Below are 19234 nucleotides of genomic sequence, written 5' to 3'. Positions count from 1 at the left end.
ACGTCTGACAACAGAAGAAATCAAAGGCAGTAAAAGACAATCGTAGACCATAATGGTCTAATAACTCTGCGATAAAAGTACTTGTGGGAGTATGCTGCCACCAGCTCAGCACCGTCCTCGGATGCAGAGCGAGCCCTGAAATCCGCAGCGTGTACTCAAGAGCATTACAGCTTAAGTGCTCGTTTAAGACTTCCTTGAAAATGCAACATGCTCACTTGAGAAACGTAATTAGGCCTCAATTGCGGGTGATGTTCACACGTTATGGATCATCCTTAAAAGTGACAGGAAGAGGATGGCCGAGGGCTCTGGGTTCTGCATTACGGCTCCCTCCCCGCCTTCCCAGGGGAAAACAACGCCTGGGCTCAGCCTGCACCAGCTCCTGCTGCTGGTGACCCCCCCATTGGTGGCCCCCCAATTGGTGACCCCCCGCCGGGTGGTGTGAAGGGCCCAGGCAGCCCCATATGGATCACTGCGAGGTTTGCTTGCCATCCCAGGTCTGATCCCGGACAATTTCACAGACACCCAGACATTTTCCCAAGCTTTGAAGTGCCAGCTGCTATTGAAGTACTTCTTCCATCCTCTAGCACCCCGCTCACAAGAGCCAACGTAAACCCCAAACAGTGTCCAGACCCTGAAGTCCCCGCAGGGGAGCTTGCTGTCTGCTCGAGCAGCCTTCTCCTGGGGTCAGACAACCACAGCAGCTCCCCTGTGTATTATAACCCCCGGTGTGCAGCTCCCCTGTGCGTTACCACCCCCACGCCCTGGCAGCACACACCACGCCGCCAGCACAGCACCTGCCGGGCGAGAGGCAGTGGATTAGTGCTGCCTCCATCCATCACCGAGGATCACCTCGCCCTAAGCAGGCTCGAGTCGATTCCCTTCGATTTCCAGCAGTCCCCGGGCAGACCTCAGTTCCTCAGGCGAGCTTTCAGTTCCACCAGCCCCCAGACAGGGCGGTGGCGATGCCAGGGGCTCTGAGAAAGAGCGAGCCTGATGCAGGCCACGTGCACAGCACTTCCCTCAGCACTGCAGCGTGCATTTCCTTGTTCCTGAAGCAAGAGGAATAAAATATAAATCAGTAAAGGGCAGGGCCAGCCCTCAGTGCCTCGTGGCCAGGTACCAGCAGGGCATCAGGAGGGAGCAGCGGCTGTGCCCTGTGGGTGCTGAGCGAGCCCCAGCACCCCGCTCCGCTCCAGGACAGTGCTCAGAGCAGTGTCCTCGGCACTCGTAGAGGGAACAGCTCAGGTGGGAAATTGCAGTCACTGAAATACCAGAGGGAAGAAGGGAAACACAGCCACTGCTCTTCCCTTGTTCCCATCTCCTTCCAGCCGTTCCTCTCTCTCTCTCCCATCAAATCTAGTAATGAGAGCTCACTAATGGATCAGCTTAAGTATACAGCAACTCTCATCACTGTTCTAAAAAATAATCAATCAAGCACTTAATTTTTAACATAAGAAATAAGCTGCCTGGAGACTGTTAATACATAACTAAATAAATTAACAACTGCAGGTGGGATTCAAAACTAACACAAGGCATTCTCCATCGTCTTGAGCCTGCTGTACAGAAAGCATGCAAAAGCCATGCTCTAACAAGAAGCAGAGTGATGTTAAATTAAATTGCTCACCCTCTCCAACCTTGTTGTTCCCCATGTCTCAGAATCAAGTGATGGATCCTGCTGAACGCTGCCCCACGCCTGCTGGTGGGTGCTTGCCTTGGTGCAGAGACAAGGAAAGGGACAGAGGACACCAAGCACGCCAGAAAGGGCTGCACTCAAGACACACGACTCAGTTCCTTGTTCCAAAAAACTTTAATTGAAATTCCAACTTTGTGGTAAATGGTACACAGCAAGATTATACAAATTGTTAATTACATTAAATGGAAGTCCTTGTTCAATCTGAAATACACGTGTAGGACTAAGAGCAAGTATTTGTACACATCTGGTATTAAAAAATAAACGTGATTTCTCTCTCCTTTACAGCTTACGTTTCATGTTGATTTCCAGCTCTCCTGTTGTGACAGAAAGGGAACCAAAAGCGAGCTTCTAAATATTCCTAGGAAAATCTTGGCCCCACTGACCTCAACTGCAACATCTGCTTCTCCATGGCAAGTGGGAGCGTAGCCTGCTGACATCATTCACACGCCTTTTAATATTACAGCACCGCTTTTGGAAGCTATCACATTTTCTAAAATGCACCCAGTACCGAGGGAGATTTTATTAAACTCCGAAAGAGAAAAACTTCAACTAAAAAAGGGGGGAAAAAAAAAAGCCAAACTGCAGACTTCCATCAGGACAGTCTCACCATGAGCAAATTCCTCACAGCACTCCATTCGCAAGCACCTTTCCCTCCCCACCTTTTTCCTGAGGATAACCAGGCTCAGGCCAGAGCTCGGCAGCACCAGGTTGGCTTCTCGCTCCCCAGCTGTGTGCCAGCCCGCACCGTCAGCTGGGAGCTGCAGTACTGCGAAAGGAGAATAATTGATAATGGAAAAAATCAGACCAGATTTCTGTCAGAAGACTGCAGTCTCCCAGAGGCTGACACTTCCACGCACTCAGATAATTCAGAGCAAAGTGCTCAGGATCTGACAGGACCGGGTCCTGAGTCAATAGCACCAAATGTTCAAAGTCTGCCAGAGGGGAAAACCGAATGCATAACTGGGGGATTAAGCCCGCAGTCTCCCAGCCACAGCAGCTACAGAGCACCGCAGGGTGCTACCAGGAAGGCACAGCTGGATGGGATTCGCCTCTCCTCACACCAGGCATGCAGGGCAGCAGCAGGACAGAACTCACCCAGCCTGCTGCAGGCATCCACTCAGAGGGGAGATGAATCACTTCTTAGAAGCGCTTATGAAAAAACATCTTTTGACCACAAACAGTACCTAGGAGACCAGCTCAGATGTTGACATCAGGATTGGAAGCATCTCAGTAAGGTCAGGAGAATTCCACTGCCAGTTAACGTAGTGGGAAATGCTCCCAGACATCAAACCCAGCATCAGAAGATCCCAACGGCAGCAGAATTCCCACTGTTGCCAGTCTCTCTGGTTTCTTTTTTAAAATTGAATTTTTAAATGCCAGGGGAAGAAACTGATTCCTATTAAAAATAATAGTGGAGCTGCTACTTAACTTGCTCAGATAGCTTTTCAACAGGCTTTTGATGCTGCTCTAAGACAAAATAATGTGCATTAAATAACAGGAGAGTGATATCACAATAAACTATTCAGCAAAATGAAAAACCCCACCAATTCTATGAGATGAGAGACACCTGCTAAAAGCTAGAAAATTAAGTGATTTCTGCATTATGGCCTAATAGCAACAATTGCTAAAGATGCTTAGTAATTATCTCACTTGTGGTTAGCATACTAAAAAGTGCATTTTAAATACCTTTTATTACTGGGGACAAACATAATGCCTCATAATTAGTGCCAGCTAATATTTTCAGTACTCTCTCCAGTATGGAAATAAAAAGCTGATCTGTATTTATAGCATTGCAATGATCACATAAAATCAACCTTCAGTTTTCAGCTGCAGACACTGAAATGTGCTGGTGGCAACCTGGCTCTGGAGGTCACAAGCACCTTCAGCTGGTAGGAAAGAGGCATGAGTGGGAAGATTTTACAAAACAGACTGTTTGCCACTCACCCACAAGCATCAAGCAGAGAAGTGGGAATGGAGAAAAGTTCATCCAACAGGAGACCTAAGGGATTCGTTCCCCACACATACTGCTGACATTGTCAGTCCTCTGACATTGATTTGAAGCCTCTCCATAAAAATGTCACCCCTTTATACATGATACCCCTACCTACTCCGCCTGAGAGAGGGCAGGAATCAGCTTTGCATTCCCTTTTCCTGCTGCGGCAGTGAGCAGAGACCACGAGCTGAGCAAGAAAGGCAGAAGGGAGACACGTAACAAACTCCCTGCAGCACTGATGTGGGAATTCAGGTACTCTCCACGCCAAGACAGACTGAGCTGAAAGACTTGAAGGCAACCAAAGGTCCTGGAGAGAGACAACTTTGACTAGGTAGTGTCTTGTGGTCACGCTACTGGTCCTACCCAACACTCTAAAGCCCGGTCTCTACTCATGTCCACAAAAGGGGAAAAATTCCCCTATATTCTCCCACTCTTTGAAAACCGTACACCTCTGCTAGTCGGGGAGCACTACAAACACAGCAAGGTTCTGGAAGTCAAAGCCCAGGGCAGGGAGGACACAGTGGCACGTCCTTGGCATCGGCAGAGCTGCCCCTGCGTCTCCCTGCCCGGAGAAGAGGCACAGGTACAAAGGGTGGAGGAAGACTTGTTTCTGCTACAGCAACAAGGGGGCAGCAGTAACACAGGCAGTTCTGGCACTGAAGGAGTTTAATTCTGTCTCACCACAGTCACATTTGGAAGCTGCTGGATGGCAGTGGAGACTTTTCAAACGACCCTCAAGACTTATTGGGGGGCCGTGGGCCCTACCGAGGCAGGAGACCGGGATTTACATCGCTCCCTGGCAGTACCTGGCCCACTGGCTGACCAGCACGGCATCCATTCATTTTTAATACCCCACCTTTAATTCCTTTAGCATAAAATAGAACAAGATCAATCTCTGTTACACCAACAGAGGCCTATTTTCTTTTTAATCAAGCCCACCATTGAAAGACCAGAAGTTCAAACTCTTCATGCCTCAGTTACACACGCGAGTAAACCTGTCTGAGCAGCAGGGCACCTGCTTCTCAAACCTCATGATTAGCTGAATCATCACTGTACAGAAAACAACCTGCATTGCCAAAGGGCTGGCGTTTCAGTGCTAGTTAAATGAAGTAAACATTGACATCCACCAAGGCGACAGCTAGACTAATACTCATATGGCTCAGTCCCTGCAAACACTCACAGCTTTGCGGCTCCTCCAGCCCACCAGGGAGGCCCCTGTGGGGAGGACCAGTGACTGAGGTGCTGCAGTGCTTCTACCCTACGCTACTTCAGGTGCCGAGATCGGGCATGCTGTGTGGTGACAGCCTCCGAAAGGAGTCCCCTCCCATCCCGAGACCAGGCTGGATGCCAGTCCTGGTGCTGACAGCGAAGGGATGCCGCCCTCAGAAGGCTCCTCGCGCTGCACACAGCTACCACCACTAAGGGGGACTCAGCACCCGAACTCCTGCCGAAACAAGCAAGAAGTGTAGATGGGTTACGAGTTCATTAACTCCAGGCTCACGACTGGTGCCAGAAATGTAACAGACAAAATGTGGCTTCTGACAAAGGTACGTGTAAGCACACAGCCGTCAGCACGAGGGGCCTGCTCGCCTCTCTGCGCTCAGGCATCTGCAACGTGAATTACTCCTGATTCATCATCTCACTTTTAAATAACAACATCAATTAGGCTAGATCAATTGTACCTATGTAAGTCCATAGATACCCACAAATACCACAGCACTGTGACACAGTAGAAAGCACAGAGCAGATCTGTAAACCTTCTAGAGAAGGAGCCTGACTAAATTTCCTTAACCAAACAGAGAAAGCCCTTTTTAATAGTAATAATAATAAAGTCACTTTGCTGAAAACGAACCAGTATGTTTCAACTCACGCTGCTGATGGTTGCTAGATTTGAAACATACACAGTTTGTGTCAAGTGCACACGTTCTTCAGCATTGTCCAAACAGAATTTTGTCTTTCACTGTATGCTTTTCAAGTGCAGGGGCTTTCCTGCAGATGATGAAAGTGTTTTAATCTAGAAAATGTAAACAAGTCTTGTGAGTTCTACTAACCCAGCTAAGCTTTCACAGGAAGTTTCTGGCAGGAAGAAACAAAACAAAACCTTATCTTTATGTTCTAAAAAAATATACAATTATTTAAAAAGCATTAGAAGTCACTTGATCTTCAAACCCATCCGAAGAGATCGCTCTCAGAAGAGACAACTGGTGATGATGCTGGTTATGCTATGCCTTGCATAAACAAAACTAAGTAATTGTGTGCTTGCACTGGAAAACTGAAATTAATGCACTCATGAAAAAAAATGCATACAAAGAAATCCCTCTGCAGGAAACAAGCCAATTGGTATAAAAGCTTGTTAGGCTTTTCCGTGCAGACTCATATTAAGTCCAAACAGAATCAGATGAGATGAGACCTTTTCACATCTCAGAACAAACGCCCTTGCTTCCCTACTTTCTACAAACACTTCTCAAACAAAGAAAACATAAGTAAAAATTAAACCAAAAAAGTCAAATTCTCCAAGCTGCTATAGAGGTTAACACCACTGAGACTACCAGCCTGTAAGTACGTAACACAAGAGAGCTCCGTCAAGCAGATTTTCCTTTGCACCGCTTCACCAGGGCAATTTTCCTGCACAAGCCAGCCGTGCCATCCCACACTGCCCATCACAGCTGCTGATTAGTGAAGAAAGCTTTTGTCTCCCTGCAGACAGGATTTACACAGAGCGGACAGCAGAGCGTTAACTGCTTCGAGCAGACTTCGTTCGACTGGATGTGTGAGCAGACCAAGTCTGCCAGAGCCTGAAAGACAGTTAATTAAAAAACAGAAGTGAGCAAACCTCCTTGCATAAAATCAGAAAACACTTCAACGTGTCACACAGACTAGTGAGATCGCCAAACTTTGTAGCCATCAGAGCTCACTCTACTTTTAAGCACTATCCCCCATTGATTCAGTGGAAAATCCTGTTTCAGAACTGCACTCACACAGTATCTTAAAATAAGTATTCCATTAAGCAATAACTATTAATGAATAAAAATTTGCTTTTCTTTGTCAAAGCAAACTTTAGAACTTTTTAAAAAAAACAAACATGGTCAACAAAAACTCTTTGTGGTATGTGGATTAAGTACGTATTTCTATTTTTCCTCTTACATGAAAAATACTTTAAAACTACAAAAAGACATCCACAATCTAATAGGAAACACACAACTGCAAACTTTTATTACTAATTTACTTATTACTTATAAAAGTAATTACTAATTACTTTTATTACTAATGCAGCAAAAATACCTTAGAGAACAGTGGATTTCCATTCAGCGATTCTGCTCTTCTGATGTTTTCAACTCCACACTGGACCAAAAACAAGGAGAAAAGTTAAGTCTACTACATCTACTTACATGTTGCTAAAAACTCCCCTGAGTTAAGATTCATTTTCAATTTACAAAAAAAAAAAAAAAAGCCCCAAGTTATATTGCAAAGAGCACCTATAAAGCAAAATTTTGAGAGAAAAAATAATTTGAGAGCACCACTACCCAAACAGCTATGAAAACAATACACTACTTACTTCATTTGCTAAAACCTGGGCATACTCAATATCCAGTTCATAAAGCGTTTCAATGTGGTCGCTTGTAAATGCTATTGGGACCAACAACATGTTCTTCTTTCCTCTTTGACACAGGCCTTTAATGGTCTCATCTGTCTGCGGACCAAGCCAAGGCATTGGCCCAACCTGTAAGAAAAGGAGGAAAAAACACTCAAAAAAATCATTCTTAGAAAAAACACCCATGTTTTCCTTAAGCAAGGCAACACAGACCAAGTTATATTTAAGAAGGAGACAGCTATCTCTATTTCTCTGCTTTTGACTCTTCCTTTCACTTTATCTGTTAGGTTTTTATGAAGACATACTGTCCCACTGTCCCTCCATTTAAATCCCCTAAAAAGAGAACCTGGGCTGGCCTTAAACGAGACTTGCATTAAAATAAAAGTTTCAATGAAGCTCTGCTATTTTTAGTTCAACAAAAGCCTGATCACTAACGAAGGGGGATTTACCTGCCTTTTGAAGATGGAAGCATTCAGGATGCAGAAAACCCACCTTAACCCTTATCTATCCATGAAGTACTTGGTGCCGATGTACCATAAGATGCAACTTTAAGAACAAAACAATGGCATGGTAGGTGTAATGCTAATGAAACATATGGTTAATTGTACTACGTAACTATGGTAAAAATTAAGTTCCTTGTTACTTGCAGTAGTAATAAGAAGCAAAAAATAATGCAAGTCTTCATCAAGACTAACGAAGCTTGTCTGGGTTATGTGTATGTCATTATAAAGACTGCCTATTTCACAGTGACAATTTCTGAAAAATTGCTCCAAGACCATCTAAAAGTAACACTTAAAAAAGCAATGAATGCTCTACTCTCCTTTCTGACAGAGAAAGAAAAATACCAAATTGGGTGGTATGAGACTTATGGTTTAGTGGGGATTGTTAGCGTTAGGTAGAGGTTGGACTCGATGATCTTGAGGTCTCTTCCAACCTAGAAATTCTGTGATTCTGTGAGACTGTAGGTTTTCTAACAGACGCATTAAGCATACTTGTCTGGGGTTATGGCACTGTGGGAGGACCACATGCTCCATCACCTGAAGCTCTTGGCAGCAGCGGGTGGTGGTGTGGTTCTCCAGCACCTACCTTGGACTGCCAGACCAGCCGGTAGGGGTTGGAGTAGTTCAGCTTCTCCATGACTCTCTGAACAGTAGCTCCCACTTCTTGTGGATATGGATCACCACGGTTCACTACCTTCAAGACACAAACAGCAGACGTTTTCTTCCAGGGAACGTCTGTGCGGGCACCCTGTCCTCACCTCACACAGCCTTTAGCCACTACCGAGCACTGGGGCATGGTGGGGACATGGCTGGTGGCACCAGGTGGCCGCAGGCACCACCGCCCCAGCCCACCCTACAGCCCCTGGCCAGGGGTGCCCCCAGGGCTCCTCCTGCCCTTCCAGCTGAAGTGCCTTCCTGCCCGGCCAAACCAACAGCAAAGCTGCTTTACCAGGGCATCTGCTGCTCCTCCCTCCAGTGACAAAGGACAAATTCTTCAATCTTCTCATACAGATATGATTACATTTTGGTAACAGCACTGATTTTTTTTTAAATGACTGGATTTCACTGCAGTCACTGATAGAGGATTATGCCCTTTAGTGCAGCCCTGCAAAGACACTACTTTCATTCCTCCAGGGAAAGGGTTATTAATACTTCCTAGAGGTGAGAAAATACCATTATCGCCCGGGTTTGAGCTGGCAAGTTTGTGAGACCATAAAAGCAGCCATATGGAGCCTGACCACCGATCCACCTAACCCAGTGCCCTCCCTTCAGGGGTGGCCAGCGGTGCACATCCGAGCAAATGCAGCAAAGCCACCACAGCTCACGTGCCTTGACCTCAGCTCCATGTCAGCCACAACTCAGCAACTCATCTTTCTATTTGTGTGGTTTTACTCTGCAAGCGTGCAAGCTGCACACCCTCCAGTTCAGCTTAGCCAGCACGATTCTGGTCAGCAGTTATAGGAACAGCCCAACGTAACTCACAGACATGGGGAGCGAGTGAGCTGAGAAAAGGATGACAACATCTTTCCTTTTGTCAGGTGGAAACAGGTCCAGTTCCTTCTGTATGTGGTCGGTAAAGCACTGGTCAGAAAGAAAGAGCAGAGACTTGGATCAGGACTTGCTGGAAGGGAACCGCACACTGCGCAGGCAGAGCCACTCTTCTGCTCAGCACACCACAAAAATGGCAGAACCCAAGCCAAAAGAGAAGCTCTCTCCAGGGACAAACGTGCCATTTTCTCAGGAAAGGAAGGAGCAAGAAGGTGCCCTGTAACTGCTCCTGCACAGCCACTGCTGTGGCTACAGCTACCTCTTTGCTGCCTTTGAGCTCTGATCTGACAGAGGAGACGTGATCTGTGTGAGTTCACCACAGACCTACTCAGATCAGGAATTTGGGCTAACGACCTCTAGAGGTCCCTTCCAGCTCAAACTGCTTTAACAACAGGACTACACTCCTAGAACAAGGTGTACGTGGTGGTCACATTCACACATTATCATGCCAGAACATCTCTTGTGAAATAACCATCTTTCTGCAACTGCGTACACAGTAGACAAGACACATTTCATTACCATAACTAAGATGTACCCTTACACTGAAATATTCCTTTTATTCTTCTCATTTTTTTTCTCCTTTTTATTATTTTTTTAGTCAACAGGAAAAATGTGTAAACACAACCTAAATCAGCAAATTGGTTCATCTTCTTTTAGGATATTTCATAGCTAAAAAGCTCATAAGCTTTGTTGCACGCTATGACTAGCAGTCAGTGAGCTTTACTTACTACTGCGACTTGTAGTAAGTAAACTGATTCCTCAGAACATTCCTCTTGCTCAATATCATGCAGTGTTTTCACTGGTAGCAAACATTTCTTAAAAAGAAATGGAATAAACATCTGTATTTACTTAGTTCTTTTTTCTTTTGAAATCAGGTGCTAATGCAAACATACCAAGTTTCTCCTACATTAACCAACCTCAGAAAACCCCTGGGAGTGTCCATCAGTGTGATAACACAGAAAAGACAATGAGATAGCTGTGAACGAGCCCTTCTGACTCTGGGGTGCTGAAGCACACCCACACTGTGCATGCAGAGGACTGCAACATTCCCCTTGCAGCTCTAAGAGTGCCTTAAGAAGAATATTTCGGGGTACCCTGTTGTCCCTGGAGGCCTCTGTATCAGACCTGCTCAGTTCACACACCTCGTTCTGACTGCCAACTTCAAAGGCTCTCCTACAAACCCATACCTGGATGAGCAGGGGATGTGTGGGCCACCGGTCAATTATACTCCACTTCATCTTTGGCTTCTCCCCCTTTTTATTGTAGTAGCGATAAATAGCATTTAAACTGCTTCCTGAAAGACAGGGAATTAACAACATCAGGTTATCCAAGGCATCAGCAACCTGTCGGATGAAAACAGTTTTGTAGCAAGGCATTGTAATATGTTAAAATGGCAAACAGTTCAAATGCAACTCAGAACTGAGAACATCAGAGGGGAACAACTGCCTCAAAGCTCACACAGCGTACAAGAATAACTCGCTCAACCATTCCTTAACTGCAGAACAGTTACTGCAGTTTCCATGGAGAAAGCTTACTCAGTGGTGTTCCTGGGGCTTCCGTTTATATTCTCTTGCAGTAATGACAGTAACAAAGCTATCCCTACCTAAAGAGTTTCTGGCTAGAACTCAGCACTGCAGTAAACACAGCAGAGCTGGAGCTGGCAAGGAAGCCGAGGGGACGGGCTCGGTGCAGGAGCTGCGGGCTCTCACCTGTGGTGGAGCAGCTGTACTGCGGGTACTGCGTGAAGGCGATGGCCCGTTCGATGCCGTCCTGCTCCATCTCCTCGATCGCCTCTTCCGTCAGAGGGTGCACGTACCGGAACCCGATGTAGTACTTGTGAGGTGCTGCCAGACAAAGAGAGGAGAAGAAGTTGCAGAAAACAGCACCGACCCGTGACTTTCAGCAACACCGTGTTGCTAACAGGTACGAGGCACAGAACCCGGCAGGTACTTTCACCAAACTGTCAAAATAAACCTGTTGACACTTCCCTGGCTACCTTTCAAAACCACCGGCATACAAACACATCTTTGTCTGGTACGTATTAGGCTGGTAACTCAGTTTCCTTTAGCAGAAACTGTAAGAGATTTACACGACCTGCAGAAAGCAGCAGCCTCCTCGTTTCGGTCAGATAGCAGAGGCACGGCTTCTAGGCTGCACGGAGCTCTGATCTGTTACTGGGAAGTTCGGATCTAAAGGATGCGTTGGTAAAAGTGTGCCATTAAAAGATGCTGAATGAACATAACTGTACCCGAACAGATCACTGCTACACAAGAGCTGTGGTCTTCCTAACAGCACAGCTCACCGCACCGAAATCAGGAGTGGGATGCTTTAAATACCGCAACGTAATTAAACTGGCAAAGCTTCGGGAAGACAAGGCTTTCTTCGTGCTGCCACCCACTCTGCTAAAAGGAAACAAATTCTTTAAGCAGCTTGTTCGTTCCAGGAAATGTTATTTAACTAAACTTTCAAACACAATTGGGCTGTAATTGTGCGTGCCAGCACTGAGATGTTCTGCTCTGCAGTCGTCAGCTTGAGAGGGTCTGATTTTCAAACAGGAAAAGGCACCTCACAGATATCAGCTGCTTGCAAGGCAGTGCAAGAAAACCAGACAATTCTACCCCTTTTGTGTGCCAGGTGCCAGCAGAGAAGTCACCAAGCCAGCATCCCTCACGCTGGTGAACTGCTCTGCTTGCACAGAAACCCCCAGGGACAGGGGCTTGTTTGGGGCAGCAGATGGGGGTGCTGAGGAAGGGAGGCAGGTTCTTCCATTTCTGGTTTGTTTCTGTTTTGCACAGAGACCGTTGTGCCTGTAAGCACTTCAGTGCTTTTTGGAAGCAATACTTTTCTTTCCAAGGACAACATTTCAGGTTTTTCCATTTTCCACCTCTAACCTTCTGGGTGTCAGCTCTGAGGTTTGTGAGTGTGGTGGTTTACGTTTGCTTGTTTCTCCTTGATTTTTTTGTTTTGTTCTAAGTGGAAGACAGGCTTCTAGGAGAACAAACCCAAAGTTTCTTTTTCCTGGTTTCCAGGTCACTAGCTCTGAAATACCATTTAACAGGTTTCTGAAGGAAGTAATGTCCTGTGCTTGTTCTGCACTCCACAGATTTATGCAGGACTCAGGAAAGCAGGTTTAGCCAGCCCCAGTTCTTTGCAGGAGGCAAAAAAAAACCTCCCACTTGGGAGCAGTAGCAAGTAACAACCCACCCTCAGGAGCCTGGAGGCCAGTTACCTCTAACATTTTTAAATGGCATTGAAAACAAAAATCTGACTAACCAGAGCAAAGACAGGAGGAGTTTAACCTGGGAAAGGACATATCAGGAAAATTATGACCAACCTGGGAACTTCTTGCAATGCCCTCACAGCATTATGTTCTGTCCTGGACCACAGGCAGCAAGTACCAGGTTTTCATGTGTGTACACGCATTCAGTTTGCAGGTACAGTCAGAATCAGGATTACTCTTTCAGGTACACAACAGCTCCTGCTATGAAGAGCTGCCAAACTAAGAAAACAACACGGTCCCTTCATCCTGAGGGCTTTCATTCTTCTGACAGCAAGGGAATCTTGGCTAAAATACAGCTCGTAAAAATACTCTGAACCTTTGTAACTAAAAACAGTGAAAAAAAGCAAAAGGCTCCTTCTTGGAATATAATTGCTGTGAGACATTAGCCTATTTGATGCTAGCACTAAACAAACAGAAATGTATTTTCCTGTCACCACATTTGCGTGACTTATTCTTACAGACCACTGAGCCCACCCAAGTGCATTCATTCAGAGAGGAAGAACTCTTGTTTATTTTCAGACAGCTGCCTGTGACAATAACGCTTCATTTTAGAATTATATTGTTCCCAGATGACATTGGTGAGGCTGTTTATTTACTGCTTGATCTTAGTCCCAATGTCAGGGAGTAATGTGTCGAACATATTCAACAAGTCTACGCGTCAGTCGATTGATGTATGCGAACAGGTGAGTTTTACAGGGGGACACTGTCCAACTCGAGTTCTCCATCAGCTGCAAATACACAAATAGCTGTAACCTCCAGGCCACCCGCAAGTCCAGATCCAGGCAACAACAGATGCAAAGTGTTTCTTCCTCACCTTGCATTTCACATGGCACAGGCACAGCCCACAAGTTACTCGTTAACCATGCTCAGGGCTCCCGACACGCCGTGCGAACACGGCACGCTGACCCAGTGCTCTGACGATAACCGCCCCGCTCAGGCTGCATGCACGCCTGCTTCAGGCTGCTCTGCAGAAACACGGTACGTGGTACCACTGCAAGGCTGCCTGAAACGCTGAAGGAAATGGTTAGCACATTCGGTATTTAAAACTATCGCTAGGTTACAAAAAAAAGCCTTTAAAGGACCTCTGAGGGGTAAGGACTGCAGAGAGGCAGGCGTGACTGTACAAAAACTGCACCGAACAAAAGTACATGGGAGTGGTGTGCTGGGAAAAGCAGATAAACTCGGTAAGTTTTATCTCCAGAACCTGTTGCAAGCCTGACCCCCGAGGGGCTGCAGCTGCCACACACGCTGCTGCCTTTGGAGCCAGGGCAGGACGCAGGCTCTGCTGCAGGCTTTTACTGTACTTGGAGGGACTGCAGCTGGAATTAAGTTAGAGAATAGTGTCTGTGGGGAAAAACAGGTCAAATACCATCCAAATGAAGGCATCAGTGACGTGTTACATGCTGAATGAATAAGGGAATTCTGGAGCTAGACTTTCAAGAGCATTACTTTTCAGCTCCAGACATTTATCTTTTTTAAAAAAATTTAAAAATCTCCTGCCTCTAGCCCTTTCCTACCCAAATCTGAAGTAGAATCCACAAAGAATTACTAAACTGCCGAGAATCAAGTAACATATATGGTCTAACGTGGGGGGTGACTCCCTGACCCACCAGCATCAAACCTGCAAAGGTCGTGGAAGCCGCAGGGAGAAGGCAGCTTGCAGCACCACTCGTCAGAGAGCTGCTGAGCTGAAGAGAACGGCGAGCTCCCCTCTTCTGCTTCTGGTACTCCAGCAGCTTTTCCAGTACAAACGCTTAGTGCTCCCATTGGAGCGGCAGGATGAGAAGCATTATCTGCAGCTGACACATTGGGGAGGAACACAGTGGGCAACTCGGTGATCTCGTTAATTCCTTCTACTCTCAAAGCTGGCTTGCTGCTTCAGGAAAAAAGCGTAATGCCGAGAAGTGCCTTACTGGAACAAAGGTGGCCCCCAGACAGCTCGTTTCAGGCAGACCAACCATCGCATCACCGTTTCTCCTGGCTTGCCAAAGCAGTGATGATTCACTGGGCCTTTTTTCTCTGTCCCACGAGACGACAGAGACAGAAGACCGCCACTACCCTCAAGCTGCTGCGCGGGTGTCAGCCTGATTGCTGGTGCTGCCACTCACATTTATTAATGCCATGCTTTTAATGGCACTGTTTTAATTTCACATAGCAAGAAACCAGCATAAGATGTACTGCAAGCAAATGATCTATCACCTTCAGCAAGAGGCAGAGGAACAAAGACTTGAATTCATCATAGCTGCTAACAGAGCAACAACACAAGATAAAGTCAAATTCAGCTAACAACCCGTCTGAAAGCAGTTCAGCCAAACTGCTGCAGATTCCACCACGAATGCATGGGCTAAAAATGACTCTTGTATCTATTTGGTTGGGGGTTTTAGGAGAAAGCCACTGAACACAGACAAACCACAGCTGGCTAACATGAGGTGAATGACCCCAATGGTCTGTGTTTGCACACCCAGCAGGTTGCAATTGCCCACTGTAGTGCATTAGCTTAAGGCTTTGCTAATTTGGGCACTCACAGAAGCACCTACACCGTTTTGCCATCGCGCTGGTGCTCCCAGGCACAGTGGCACAGGATAACCCACACCAGAGTCACACCTCCCTGCTGCAAGGGAGCAAGGTTCAGAGAGGCTCTGTGATCTGCAGAGAGGGGAGGGAGGCTTTGTTCACCTTTTAAGCTCTCTGATAGTCGAGGAAGAACTGGCAAAGGCAGTATCTACTCCTAGCCATGCCAAGCCATTAGGCCTTATCGCCTGCTCGTGCCCTCGGGCGGAGCTCACTGCTATCACTCGCCCAAGCCCTGCAGTGTTCAGCCACAAAACATATCTTTTCTTCCTCTTCAGGCCTGAAATGGGGCCTTACTGGTGTTAGATCTTTTATCCATTAGCAGCAGCTACAGATTCAGGCAACGTAACTCAGGAGAGAGCTCTGAAGCAACCAGTAATTTCGGGGGACCTTTCATAGGAACAAATGGCAGACCTGCAGCTTTGGGGAGCAGTTTAAGAGTGCTGACACCCTCCTGTGCAGCCACCAACCCTTTCAGCTCACACTGGCACACCAGACAGGTACAAAAGGCATTACAGCATTAAATTCTGGCCTCAGAGCTGGATCGTGCCAGCCAGTCCCTGCACAGCATCCCGCCGAGCTGGCCCCGTGCAGGAGGCAGCAGGAGCAGGGAGCACAGCTCCATCGCAGCCCCAGCTGCTGGCTGCTGCTGGCGTGCGGAGCTGAGCAGCACCGTGCTGCCGTCAGCTACAAGCAGCGGTCACAAGAAGGTGGCCGTGCATCGTACAGCAGGAGATCCCACCCTCTGTGAAACTCAATAGATCAGCGTGCAGAACACGAGCAACCAGGAAACCCCAGACTGACAGACTCCTTAACTCTGTGTGTGCATTCACACATGTGCAGCCTAAAAGGATCATCGTTCTCACACACCTCTTCATAAAAGGTACAAAAATTTGAGCTACAGTCACATGGGGTTATACAGCCACTGCCAATGGCCACTAATCTCCATCTCCTTTACCCTAGCAAGAATGCCACTCCCATGGTGCCATTCCTGATGGCTGAAGTTACACAAGATGAAACGTGCCAGAAGTATCTCAGGGTGGCCATACAGACAGCTCAAACTAGTTACCTTGGGCACAGAGGTGGCAGCTGAACCGCAGCACATACTGGATCCAGCCTGAGAAGGTGGGTACGGACCTGGCTGTCGGCTTGTGGTGAATGAGTACTGACAGCCAAAAGCAAAAGTTGCTTTACAAGCTTGTGTTTTCAACACATCAGGCCAAAGAAGCTTCTAAGAACCGTGGTAAAGAAGTACCTGTGTGAGGAGACATGCTATCCAGCAGCTTCACCATGCCTTCTCCCTGCACTGCCGTCCACTTCTTGATCGGTGACCCACCTCCAATCCTGCTGTACTGCTCCTGGATCCTCGGCGTGCGGCGCTTAGCGATGAACGGTGCTAACTTACTAAAGCATTCAGAAGGCACACGTGTTAATATTGTAACCCCAATCACCCCCACCCCCTTCCCCAAAAAAACTCTACTGGAGTGGGTTTTTTTCTGTGGCAACCTCCCTAGATGACAAGCAAACCAGCATGGTGTGGCTTGTTTAATGTTACGCTCTGTCACCCTCCCCAAACTTGCCAGGTGACAGTAAACCAGAATTTGCAGTTTGAAGAGATTGACCTTGGCACACTTCTTTCCAGAAAATTACAATACCACATCTTGCACAATCTGGTCCCAAAGACTAAACAGTTCTAAGAAATGCTGATATATGCTAAACTAAAGTGTAATGCCTGAGCCTGCAGTTAAGACAAAAACATTGCACAATGACTGTAACACACAAGTTCCTGGTGCTTCTTACTTTTGTGCTGGCAGCGTCATTAGATCCCTGTCCAGGAAGAGTCGAAGTAAGAAATCATGCACATCATCCAGCCTTTCTGGACCTCCCATGTTTAACATCAAGATTCCCGTTTTAGGTTTCCTATGGAAGGAAATTATATTTCAAACCCTAGCAACATACTGTTGGTTTTTTTTTTTAATTGCAATTTAATCAGCTTGTCCATCCGCACTTTTCTTTTGCAGCATCCTATTTAAAGTTCATCCTGCTTATGAGAAAAAAACATGAACTACGAACAGGAACAGCCGGGCAGCGCAGGGGCACACGAGGCATGCCGGCCCCCAGGCCCACCCGTCAGGCGGGCCAGCTGCACGCTGTGTCACAGGGACGGGGCAGCGGCCGCCCGGCCAGGCCTGACCCCAAACTCACCGCGCTGCTGGCTGAACCTGGGGCTTCGTGCTCTTGGCCGCCACGGCCGCGGACGCCTGGCCTTGCCATCGCAGGGGGACCCGCAGGGAGCTGCTGCTTTTGACAACTGGAGGAGAGAGAACAAGGCATCGGAAACCTGGCACCAGGCAGGCACGAGCCCCGCACCCGCTGGCGAAACGCTCGGCACCACTGAGCCCTTTGGTGTCTTCTGCCTTAAGCGCCAGGTCCTGGAATCAGAGAGCGCGAGCTTTTGGCTTTCTTTAAACCCAGCGCACACCCACTTGGGTAGCAGGCAGCAACCTAAAAACCAACAGATGCCTCCCTAAGTCAGGCTCCAGCTGTATGTTTGAAACTGCTGGAAGCACGGGTACGGGGGCACCCGGGCTGGCTGAACACGAGTGCTCCTGCAGCAGCCCTGCGGGGCACAGCGGGTCCGGGTCCGGGTCCCCAGCGACCCCCCAGGCACAGCTCCCCTCACCGGGACTGGGACCCGCTCCCTCACCAGGTCCCTCAGCGCCGCGCACCTCCCGCTGCCCCCGCACAGCCCCGCGGGGACCGGCACGGCCCCGGCACGGCCCCGGGACCCCCGCGGCCGATCCCCGCGCCCCGCGGTGGGTCCCAGCCCGCCCCGTCCCGTCCCGTCCCGTCCCGCACGGTCCCGCCGGGAGCCGCCGCCTGGGGCCCGGCGGGGGCGCGGCAGCCCGGGGCCGGCCCGGCGCCGCTGACGCCGTTACGCAAAGGCGGCCCCGGCGCGGCCGTTGTGTAACGCGGGGCCGCTGCCCTCCGCCGGCTCAGCCCAGCCCGGCACGGCACGGCTCAACCCGGCTCGGCCCGGCCGCCCCCCCGGCCCCGCGCTCCCTCCCTCCGGCCGCCTAACGGGGCCGGGGCCGGGACCCGCCGCGCACTCACGGGGCCGCGCGGCCCGGCCGGCCGCAGCCATGTTGGCGGCCGCCTGCATTCCCTCAGACGGCGCCGCCGCTGCCGCCGCCGCCTCCTCCCGGCCGCTCCGCTCCGCTCGGCCCCGCTCGGCTCCCGGCCGCCCCGCCCCGCCCGCCCGCCCGCGGGCACGGCGCACGCCCGCCGCAGCGGGGGGCCGGGCAGGGCCGGGCAGGGCCCGGAGCGACCCGCCCCGGAGGAGCTGCCCTGGGGAGATGGCATCTGGCCGCGCCGATAGCGATCGCGGAGCTGGCGGCTGGGGCCCGGGAGGCGGCGGAGCCGCTGCCCGCAGCCCAATTTGCCCATTAGCGAGCCCATTAGCGGGCCGCCTGCAGGGGGAACGGAGCCCAGGACGCGCACGACGTCCAAGTTTTAATTGCGCCTTGTATCCTCTTTCGAAGATTTGTTTACCCTTTCTAATTAAGCTCCGCTGAGCTCCAAGCACCTGAACGCCTTTCCGAAAACTGTTATTAGCGGCCACAGCCTCGCAGGGCTTGCAGCCTCCACGGGCAGCCGCAGAGGCGAGGTTTGTGTGCAGCAGCACCTCGTATTGCCGCCTTCCTGCAGCCCCCTGCCCCCAGCAGCCTCACCCAGGCCCTTGCTGAACCCCGGGATCCCCCCATGGGGAGCAGGGCGGCTTCCCCAGCACCTCCGCATCACGAGCAGGTTACGGGTGACTCGATGGCATCCCTCATCCCGCTCACCTTTTAAGCTCCTTATCCGGGCTGCCTCTGCCACGAGCTCCCTGCAAGCCCTCCGACCTTCCCCTGGCAGCGCCCCGGATATTTTAAGGCTTTTAACCTTGACAGAGCAGCTCATCCCTTCCGCTTTAAGGGACAGAAAACCGCCCTGCCAACAAGAATTTTTTTAGTAGTGTCTTTTCCTAGCCTTTCTCTTCCCTTATCACCACAGCCAC

General features: G+C 49.1%; 1 protein-coding gene across 1 annotated transcript; it reads right to left on the bottom strand.

Annotated features, from left to right (window-relative positions):
- Positions 1-1788: 1788 nt before the first annotated feature.
- Positions 1789-18447, bottom strand: LOC311426861 (ferrochelatase, mitochondrial-like). The gene is made up of 11 exons (XM_084503588.1): positions 18292-18447; positions 17383-17488; positions 16978-17097; positions 16433-16581; positions 11036-11170; positions 10514-10620; positions 9261-9359; positions 8365-8472; positions 7243-7407; positions 6969-7028; positions 1789-6481 (listed from the first exon to the last, which is right to left on the bottom strand). Exons 1-11 carry the CDS (start codon positions 18338-18340, stop codon positions 6347-6349), a joined length of 1233 nt encoding a protein of 410 aa, XP_084359714.1. The 5' UTR covers positions 18341-18447; the 3' UTR covers positions 1789-6346.
- Between the last annotated feature and the right edge of the window lie 787 nt (positions 18448-19234).

Source organism: Aythya ferina (assembly GCF_964211825.1).
Source record: "Aythya ferina genome assembly, chromosome: Z".
NCBI classification, from domain to species: Eukaryota; Metazoa; Chordata; class Aves; order Anseriformes; family Anatidae; genus Aythya; species Aythya ferina.
Note: the sequence above shows the minus strand (reverse complement) of the source record. Positions and strands in the feature narration are given on the sequence as shown.